At 46.7% G+C, this 10,313-nt stretch overlaps 1 protein-coding gene across 7 annotated transcripts in view; it reads right to left on the minus strand.

Annotated features, from left to right (window-relative positions):
- The window catches only part of ARHGAP22 (Rho GTPase activating protein 22), a 203,639-nt gene extending 193,625 nt beyond the window's left edge, over positions 1 to 10,014 (minus strand). For 5 of the 7 annotated variants that reach the window (XM_081267676.1, XM_081267668.1, XM_081267674.1 and 2 more), the window contains exons 1-2: positions 6,611 to 6,696; positions 6,348 to 6,507 (exon numbers count right to left, since the gene is read on the minus strand). In XM_081267676.1, the coding sequence (XP_081123802.1) occupies positions 6,348 to 6,399 (52 nt within the window). In that variant the 5' untranslated portion in view covers positions 6,400 to 6,507; positions 6,611 to 6,696. Of the gene's footprint in view, positions 1 to 6,347; positions 6,508 to 6,610; positions 6,697 to 9,758 lie in introns of those variants that run through there. The other 2 variants (XM_081267672.1, XM_081267669.1) reach the window with 2 other exon arrangements.
- Positions 10,015 to 10,313: the final 299 nt, after the last annotated feature.

The following is a 10,313-nucleotide window of genomic DNA, read 5'->3' on the forward strand; positions in this document are numbered from 1 at the left end:
TGGACTCAAACTAAAAAGTTTTTTTCTCAGCAAAAGAAATAATCTGTGAGTTGAACAGAAAGCCTACATCCTGGGAGCAAATCTTTACCCCTCATAGATCAGAAAGAGCACTAATCTCTAGGATATATAAAGAACTCAAAAAGCTAAGCACTGAAAAAAACAAATAACCCAATCAACAAATGGACTAAGGACTTGAACAGACACTTCTCAGAAGAGGATATACAATCAATCAACAAGTATATTAAAAAGTGCTCATCATCTCTAGCAATCAGAGAAATGTGAATCAAAACTACTCTAAGATATCATCTCACTCCAGTCAGAATGGCAGCTATTATGAAGACAAACAATAAGTGTTGGAGAGGATGTGGGGAAAATGTACACTCATACACTGCTGGTGGGACTGCAAATTGGTGCAGCCATTATGGAAAGCATCTGGGAATGGAACCACCATTTGACCCAGATATCCCTCTCCTTAGTCTATACCCAAAAGGACTTAAAAACAGCATACTACAGGGACACAGCTATATCAATGTTTATAACAGCACAATTCACAATAGCTAAACTGTGGAGCCAACCTAGATGCCCTTCAGTGGATGAATGGATTAAAAAAATGTGTCATATATACACAATGGAATTTTACTCAGCAATAAAAGAGAATAAAATCATGGCATTTGCAGGTAAATGGATGGTGTTGGAGAAGATAATGCTAAGTGAAGTTAGCCAATCCCAAAAAAACAAATGCTGAATGTTTTCTCTGATATAAGGAGTCTGACTCATAGTGGGGTAGGGAAGGGGAACATGGGAGGAATAGATGAATTCTAGATTGGGAAAAGGGGAGGGAGGGAAAGGGAGGAGGCAGGGGATTAGCAAGGGCAGTGGAATGTGATGGACATCATTATCCACAGTTCATGTATGAAGACACAAATTGAGTGTCAACATACTTTCTATACAAACAGAGATATGAAAAATTGTGGTTTATATGTGTAATAAGAATTGTAGTGCAAAAAAAACAAGTACATATATAAAGACATGAATTGGTGTGAACATACTCTATATACAAAGATATGAAAAATTGTGCTCTATATGTGTAATAAGAATTATAACACATTCTGCTGTCATGTATTAAAAAAAAATTTTTAAACAACCTGACAAACACCACCATTTTTGTATGCTGAAAATCGACCTCATGTGTGAAACAGAAACATGCTTCTGCTGGAAAAACTGCTAAACTTGGGTAAAGCCAGTACAAGTCTTGCTTGGGGCTACTCCCACCTCACTACCCTCCCTGTTCAGTCTTCCCAAGGATTCTGCCCCGGTGGGGCACATCAAGGGAATCGGCTGCCATTTGGAATGGCCCATTTAGCTATGAGTGATGGGCAATGCCCATACTCAACGGCATCGTCCGTATCACTGACCATCTTGGCAGTGGGCAGATGGGGAGGACCAGGGCTGCGTCAGTCTGGTTGCCATCGTGGTTGGGGCATATGTAGTCCAGCTTGGTCTGTGTGCATGTGGAAACCAGAGGGGGCCTGGAGTGCCCACCGATTCTTGCCAACTCTTAAGTCTGTGGATATTTGCAGAGTAGAAAGAAAGAATGGAGCCAACCTTACACCAATCTGAATGTTGAGATAATTTCCCTGTCCACACACTGTCAGAGAATGGGAGCCTCATTGCCTCCAGGTTTGAACAAAATATCTGTCCATTCACTGGTGGCTACTAAATTACACAGAGACAGGGGTGACCTTAGAAAGCCAAGTTTAAAAGCAAAAACAAGAATAAAAAGCAAATAAAACAGAGACACTGTGGCTGCATGCTATGAGGGAGGCACATTTCACAAATTCAGCCCAGGTAAGTTACCAAATAAATAATGCAACATTACTCATGTGGAAAAATCATAATCCAGAGTTTCTACAATACACAAACTGATTGAGAGCAAAAGAACTGAAAAAAAGATAAGCCATCTGAAAATGATGATAGGAATTGGGAATTGACCATATTAATATATAATGAAATAATGGACAAAAAATAAAATAGGCATTTACCAAGGAAGATATATAAATGACTAATAAACACAGAAAAAGATGTTCAACATCATTAATTGTTATACCAATGCAAATCAAATTCCCAGTAACATATCACTTTACATCTAGTAGGATGGCTACAATAAAAAAAGATAATAGAAAGTGTTGGCAATGATGTGGAGAAATTGGATCTTCATATAACGCTGATGGGAATAGAAAATACAGACTTTGGAAAATATTTTGACAGTTTCTTAAAAATTAAACAAATTAAACAAACTTACCATATAATCCAAGAAGAGAAATTAAAACATTTATTCACAGAAATACAACACACACACACACACACACACACACATAAATGTCCATAGCAGCATCATTCAATATAACTCCAACTAAAAACAACTCAAAAGTCCATCAGCTGATGTGTGGATAATAATGTACATCTATATAGTGGCATGTTATTCAGCTCAAGAGGAACACACCACTCATATGCACAGGAACATGAACGAATATCAAAAACCTTATGCTGTTTTATAGACAGGGAATCACATGGTATATGATTCCATGTCTAAAATATCTAGAAAAGGCAAATTTACAGAAACAGAATGCGAATTGGTGGATTTGGGAGTGGGGATTAACTGCAGATGGGCAGAAGAGAACTTTGTGGGCAACTTCTAGAAAGGTCCTGAAATTGGATTATGGTGATGGTTGTTACTACTCTGTAGAGTCACTAAAAATCATTCATGTAGAATGGGTAGATTTTATCATATGTAACATATACCAATAAAGATGTTAAAATACATAAACAGAATATAGTAATAACTCCTATGGCTTGTCTCTTGAATGTCCCCCAAAGATTCATGAGTTAAAGGCTTGGTCCACCAGGCAACTACTGGGAAGTGGTAGAGCCTCTAAGAGTCAGGAGGTTTTTAGGCCTGTGGGGATGTGACCTTGATCCTTGTGGACTTTGGTCCTTTCCTCTTCTCCTTAGCATTCTGGCTATGAGGTATCTTTGCTCTACCACATGCTCCAGCCATGACGGGCTGCCTTGTCACAGGCCCAAAGCAGCACAGTCATTTGATCACTGAAGCCTAAACTGTGAGCCCAAATAAGCCTTTTCTCTTTGTAGACTAATTATCTCAAGTGCTTCATAATAGCAGTGGAAAACTAGTGAATATAATAACAAGTGCCATGTAGACAAATAAAGCGGAAAAGGAACACAGGAACGTTGGGACCGAGATACAATTAGTGTGATGACCGGTGTGGCCACTGGCATGGTCATTAGTATTCCAGTTCTCCCCTTCTAGGCACGTGGTAGGACTACATTTCCTGAGCCCCTGAATACTTCAGGCAGTGGCTAGTGTGGACCACAGTTGATGTCATCTCCAGGATGAGGACTTATTTACAAATGTGAGACCTTCAAGAGCTTGCTCTCTTGACTCTCCTACCTGGAGACTGGCAACTCTGAGATCATCGTTGCTCTGTCAGCTTGGGTCTTTGAGACACTGTGATGGGCAGGATCCATCCTGTCACCGGATCCAGGTGACCTGTAATGTGGTGACTGTGTAACCTCTCCCACTCTGACTCAAGCAGTAAGGGGAAGACTCAGCAGTAGGGGATGCTTGGGTGGATGTCTCAAGGAGGTGACTTTGTGAGCTAGGCAGTCATCTGGGGAAATGGTCCAGAGGGCAGGCACAGTGCATGTGAAGCCCTGGTACCTCTGAACAACAGCGAAGAGGATGATGAGATGGGAAAGGGTGGGCAGGACGGAGGAGAGGCTAGCAGACAAACTGTAAAAGATGTGGGACTCCATGGGGATGTGTGGAACACGTGATGGAGCTGACCAGACTCAGGTTGGCAGAGCCTCCCTCTAGCTACAGTATTAAGAGGAGAATGAAGGGCCAAGGGGGAAGCAGGGTGACCAAGGAAGAGGCCTGTGTAAGAATCCAGGTGAGCACTGATCTCTCACCTTCTGCCCTGTCATTCTTCCTGGAAACCATTCTGATCAGATCAGTCCTATTCTTAGAACCTTCAATAGCTCCCCATTGCCCATGAGAAAGGCCCAAGTGTCTTAATATGACACCCACCTCCCGTCCCTCTTTTATTCTCCACTTCAGTTCCCTTCTCTCCAATTCTCCTGTTCCTCCAGGGCACAGTCCAGCCTCCCTGCCTCCTTATATCACTGCCGTCTGTGGAAGAGTCAGGAGAGAGTATCCTCTAGGGAAAAGCTGAGGGCAGCAAAGGCACAGAGGCAGGGGGAGGACGCTGTGGTGCACCCCACTCCACACTGCCCTCTGGCTTTAGCCCTGAAGTTGACTAGTGGGCCAGGGCGTTGGGGACCCATAGGGATGACAGGATTCAGAGAGACCTTCTCTTTATGCACGCTCTGGCTTTGGGTTAGGCAGAGTCCACTGTCTTTCTTATTATGATGATAAGTGGCTCCTTATGGGAGGGGTAAAGGATGTCTGGCAGTAGCAGCTACAGGAAGAAGCCACCAGTCCTGGGAGTGGACCAGACAGACCAGGGAGCAGAAATTGGCAAAGCTGGTGAGAAAAAGAGGCTGCAGTGGGTGTGACCTGGCAGAGCAATTCCACAGGGAAGCCAAGGGCCTCCCAGTGATGGGGCCCAGGGCAGTGCCTGTTGCTGGGTGAGGGTTTAGCACAGGGATCACCAAGACTGGCTTCTGGCTTCCTGTTAGAGGGGAAGTTCTGGCAGATGCTTGACTTGGTGAAACTTTGGGCAAAATGTAAGGTGCAACAGCACCACTCAACCCTTAAGAACTTCCCATTTGCCCCGAGTTTCTGGAAATGTCTGTTGAAAGCAAAGTCAAGTTCCTCAAGAATTACCCACAGCTGGGAGAGAGAAGAGGCCTAGACAATCAGGCAACTAACAACCGGGAGGAGAAGCCACCTCCTCCTGTGCTCTCATGAAATGGCACGGTCTGTTTTACAAAGCTACCAAAGTGTTTGAGGTCGGACAATCCTTTAAAATTTAATCCAGTCAAAGGAATGAAATATTGATACATGCAACTACATGGATGAATCTTGAGAACATTGTGGTAGGTGAGAAAAGCCGGAGGTAAAAGGAGGTGTGTGACTGTTTATAAGACATTCAAAATAGGTAAATCCACACAGACAGAAGACAGACTGGTGGCTCCTGGGGGCTGGGGTGAGGAACCTGAGGTATGAAATGTTTGCAATCTTGGTGGAGTAACAGTTGCACAAGGTGAATATATGAATTGCTACTGAATTTTACACTCTGTCAATGGTTGATTTTATGTTATGAGAATTTCACTTCAGTACAAACACTAATTCAATCCAATTCATTAAATTCATGTATCTCATGCAATATTCCCTTTATTCCTTTCTCAAAGGATTGGTATCTGCACTGCAAGAAGCTGATCTCACCTTCTCCCCTAGCCCCTAATTTCACCCGTGGAAAGTAAGATCCAGGGATATTAATGGGAGACAGGTTCTCAGCTCAAGTCCAGCCCAGAGTCAGAGCCAGGCTCCTGGCCTCCAGCCCACCTCGTTCTCATCTCTGTGGATAGAGAGCCTTCTTCCCTAGCCCCATAAATATCCACTCCAACCACAGCAAAGGAGGCTGTGTGGAGTCGGAGCCCTCCCTGGGCTCCATCTGCTGCTTCCTGACCCTGACTACATATAACATCCATCGGGGACTTAAAAAATATGCCACTGACGGCCTTTCTCCTGCCAGCATCTGGAGTTTCACTCTTCATCGTCCCAAGGGTGCTCAGGCCGTCACCTCATGCAAGACCTACCCAACCCGCTCCTTCCTGCCTGTGACCCAGCCAGCACCTGCACAACTGACCGGAAGAAGATCTGCATGACCCAGCATCTGTGTGGCACCAAGCCACCACCTGCCTGTGACCAGACAGCAGTCCTGCCTCATCAGGTGCTGTACTGGGGGCTACTAAGCCATCCTCACCCTTTCTAAACTAGTTAACCACCAGCCTGCATGTTCTCAAGCAGGGATCTGACTGCACCATGTAGTCCTTACAGGTACTGAATGTCATCAGAGTCCGGAGCCACCAGAGCCCAACACCCCCGACAATCATAGTTGTGTTGAAGCCTCTGTTTTCAGGCACATACAGAGCAGCTGCCCTGGTTCAGGGGCAAATCCTGGGCCAGCAGCTGGTGCCCGGAGCTGAAAGAGGGCAGGACCCTGCCCACCAATGCTGTTTTGTCCTCTCAGCCCACAAGACCAACATGGCACCTTTGGGGGCCACGGTGAGCCCATCCCCTAAGGAAGAAGTCAAGAGCAAAGGTAACCATCCCTCCCCACAGAGGATAATAAAATTCTTACTGAAATATCTGGCTGCGAAGGTTTTTCTTTTGCTGGAAGCTGTCGGCAGCATAACGAAGCTGGCAATCTGTGCAAATTTCTTCTATATCCTTTTTATAAAGCGCCAACCACATCCTCAAGCAGACAAGCTAATTCCTGTTTTCCAGTAACAGATCTTCATCTATAGAAAAGAAATATATTTAGAATGCCCTTTATCTGGTGTTTTCTTGGATTTCAAACAAGACGTTCGCTGTTAGGAATTAGTCCCTTAGAAGAACATATACCCTGGGTTCTCAGAGCAGTCTTGGAGAAGTTACAGAGCCTCTGGGTATCAGTTCCTCCGCTCTGTAAAATGGGACCTATAATGACAACCACCTCTCAGAGTGAACTGATGTTCAAGGAGGAAATAGGGGCTTTGTAAACCACAAAGTCCTCAGTGCACATCAGCTGGTACATTTGATTTGTTTTCAATGAGCTGACCTGGATTTAAGGGGAGCTGTGTTTCCAGAGAGCCTTGAAAATGAGTTCATCAACAACATTGCAATTTTGCATGTGATTTCAGTTTACATGTACGACCTTCCACGGGGGCAGGCGTTTGTCCTGTTCTAGGGGAGAGCAAGGACTTGTACCCATGCTCAGATTCAGGGAGAAAGCCCAGGAAGAGAGAGCCAGGGTCAGACCCTCACCCCAGCACATCCGCTGGTAAATGTGCATCTTCTCCATTCCATTCTGCAAATCTAATGTCCTTGTACCATAAATTACTATTGTGGACAACTGAAAAGAAAAGTCTCAATTATGAAGCAGTCAAATGAGATCCAGGCAGCCATCAACATCACTAACACAGTGGTCCTGGCCACCTGAGGCAGAGCAGGCTTTAAGGCGGTGGGTACAATGTTGCCCTTTTAAATACATACAGGCATGTTTCTATCAGTAGAAGAGCAATTCCAGGAAGGACTCCCACCAGAACATTCTTCCTGTCACCCACCTGTCTCTGGGCTGCTGCCTCTGCTCGCTGAGCTTATATCACATTTGTGCTTATAAAACCAATCGCTTTTATGAAAGACCACACAAGCCTAGCCAGTCCTCAGGGTAGTTTCCAGCCCTAGGCTGGGGGGAAGCAGAGATTTGTCTTTCACCACTCCTAGGAAGGGTAAAGCCTGGGGCTGCCGGCTGCTGGGCCACGCTCAGTGGACTGTGTGGGGGCAGAGTCCTCTTGGCCATGCCTTGGGGATCTCAGGGCAGCTCCTGCAGTCAGCATCCTCCAGGGAAACATTGGGAAAGAACAGAGAAAGGGGCCAGTCTGTGCCTCTGGGGACTGATGTGGGGCAGCTGAGAGCAGAAGGAGCCAGTGGTCAGGTGCTAGATCTACAGGGCCCCAAACCTGAGATGCCAGCATATCCTCGGGCCCAAGAGAGCAGTGGTTTGGCTTGCACCGGTCAGAGTGCCAGCTGAGAAAGGAGTCCCAAGGAAGAGAGGCAGAAATGGAGCCAGGGGCAAGAAACCAGAGGAAGGAGCATTAGCCTGAGAATCCCAGAGCTGGGGCGGACCTTGGGGATCCTAATGAACCCAGAGGGACTTATCTCTATATGCTCTAAGCACTTGGGGCTGGGAGGACAGTAGGGAAGACTAGGGAGTGAGAAGAAGCCCACCCCATGACCTGGTGTAGTAGGAGTTTTAAAATTAAAACTCTAGCTCCAACGTCAGTTTTTTTTCCTTTTCGAATTGTGTGAATTTGGACATGAGCCAGATGAAGCAAATAAAAATACAGGATGCCCAGTTGTTCTGTAGTATAAGCATGTTTTAAACAGTGCATGGACTATAATTGGTTCAGGAATGTGTTGGTTAGTAGCCCAAACTAAGTCCATGAGGAAAGAGGAGATATTTGAAAGAATAGGGAGAGGCAGCTTCTTGGCTCTTCTGAGGAACATACTGAAAGGTAGGCTCTTTACTTCCTGTGCTAGACAGACTAGAAGAAATAGCAGCTAAAAAGATATTCACCATTGACCTGAAACACTACTCGGATTTAACTAGGTGCCTTGAGTTTTATCTGGTGACCTTTATGCTTTCTGAGTCAAAAGTGGATAGTATTACTATCAGGAAAGAATCTTTCAGTTGTGGTAAACAAAAAAAAAGCTGGTTAAAATTGATTTCAGTAATAAGAGGGATTTATTGATTCCTTTAGCAGGAAACGCCTAATAATTTGAGCTTCAGGCGTGGCTGGATCTAGCAGTTTGACAGTATCAACAATATCTGGGTTTCTGGGTTTCTTTGCAGTTCTCCTGTTCGTTTTTGGAGTGTCTGCTTCATTTTCAAACAAAGTCCCCTTATTTTTAAGAAATGCTGGAAACTGCTTCAGGAGCTGATATTTCTTCTGTCCTATTCAGCAGGAAGAAAAAGCCTATTTTTTAGTATCTCTCTCAGACATGCTGGGAAGCTGCCCCTCCCTTCTCTTCCAAATGTCTCCTTTTCCCTGATGGTTTTGGTTTGGGCTACAAACCGACCCATCTCTGAACCAATGCAAACCAGTGAGATGTGTTGATTGGCCAAAGCCAACCTGGCCTCATCCTTGGAGCTGAGTGGGGCTGACTTCCCATCAGGCTCTTGGGCTGGCATTAGAAAAGAGAGGGAGGCCAGAATAGGTCAGAATAGGTGCCCGGAAGCTGTGACCAAGGGGAGAGGAGAAGGGCTTAAAAAATACAGTCCACAGCAGGCTTGGTGACCTCAGAGGCAGAGGGGGACAAAAGAACTGTGCTCCCATTGCCCACGCCAGCCTTCCCCCACTCATTCTGCAGCAGGTTCAAGAGCAGGTTGTACCCCAATTAAGCCCAGCACCCAGCTCCCAGCCTGCTGAGCATCACTAGGAAGGGCAGTCACTGGAGGCTGAGCTGGAGGGACATCTTGGGATGACTCAGCCGAGAAGAGCCACGCTGGCACTGGCCACACAGCAAACAGGATCACTGCAGGGGCAGGCAGTAGAGATGCCTGGTCCTCCTGAACTCAGGCCAGTACTCCTGTACCCTGTATCACCCCACCCACGGCAGAACTAATGAGAGCTGGCACTTATTTCGCATTGACTGACTACTAAATACATTAACCTTGGGACTGACAACTCCCTAAAGTGGGTATTACAATGGAATTGTGGGGAACCCCAAGGCACAGTTTAACATTGCTGAGGTGGGGGAATTGAAATCCCATCTTTCAAGAACAGACATGCACACAGCCCTGATGTCCCAGGCTGGCCTGGCCAAGTGCGTTCCCTTTGGTTCCTCATTCATCCCCTGCAGGGCTCTCTGCTGCATGCATGTGAGAGAATAGGGTAATACACTTCTCACCCTGGTCCCCACAGCATCCGGGTCCTGACAGCAGGGATGACCAGGTGTCCAGGAAAGCAGCTGGGTGGTGCTAGGCAATGCTGGACCGGGGTCTGCTCACCTGGAACTGGGAAGCCAGGCGTCTCCGCCTCTGCTTGGAACCTGTCTGGGATCCTTCCTTGCCTGGAGGGAGCTCTTGGTCTCCTGGCGCCCTCTTCTCATCCCACAGAGCTGGGGATTTGGCCCTGCCCCATGCCACCATGTGATGAAGGAGCCGGCAGGAACAGGGGGGTGCAGCCCAAACTGAACATCATCAAGCAGGAACCAGGTTCCCTGGCTCCTCGGTGCCTCTGGGGATGATGCGTTGATGACAGTCTTTGGCCTGTTAAGAGGCTGCAGCAGCCTGGGCGGCTCAGGAAATGTTCCCTGGCAAAGCTAACCTCTGCCGGTAAGGGCCGGGCCGGGCCCGCGGCCGAGGCAAGGCTAGGTCTACCCGGTGCAGAGCGCCCCCTGGTGTCCATAGGAAAGTCCTGCCGCCCACGCTCCTGGACCCGGACCTTGCTCACAGCGCGACCCCAGTACTCACCCCTCCCAGCCTCACTTTCCCAAGGGCTGCGCACTACTGGCAGGATGAGTGGGATTCCTGGGGCCTTTCTATACGGACTCTTTTCACTGG

Source organism: Spermophilus citellus (assembly GCF_964194105.1).
Source record: "Spermophilus citellus genome assembly, chromosome: 15".
NCBI classification, from domain to species: Eukaryota; Metazoa; Chordata; class Mammalia; order Rodentia; family Sciuridae; genus Spermophilus; species Spermophilus citellus.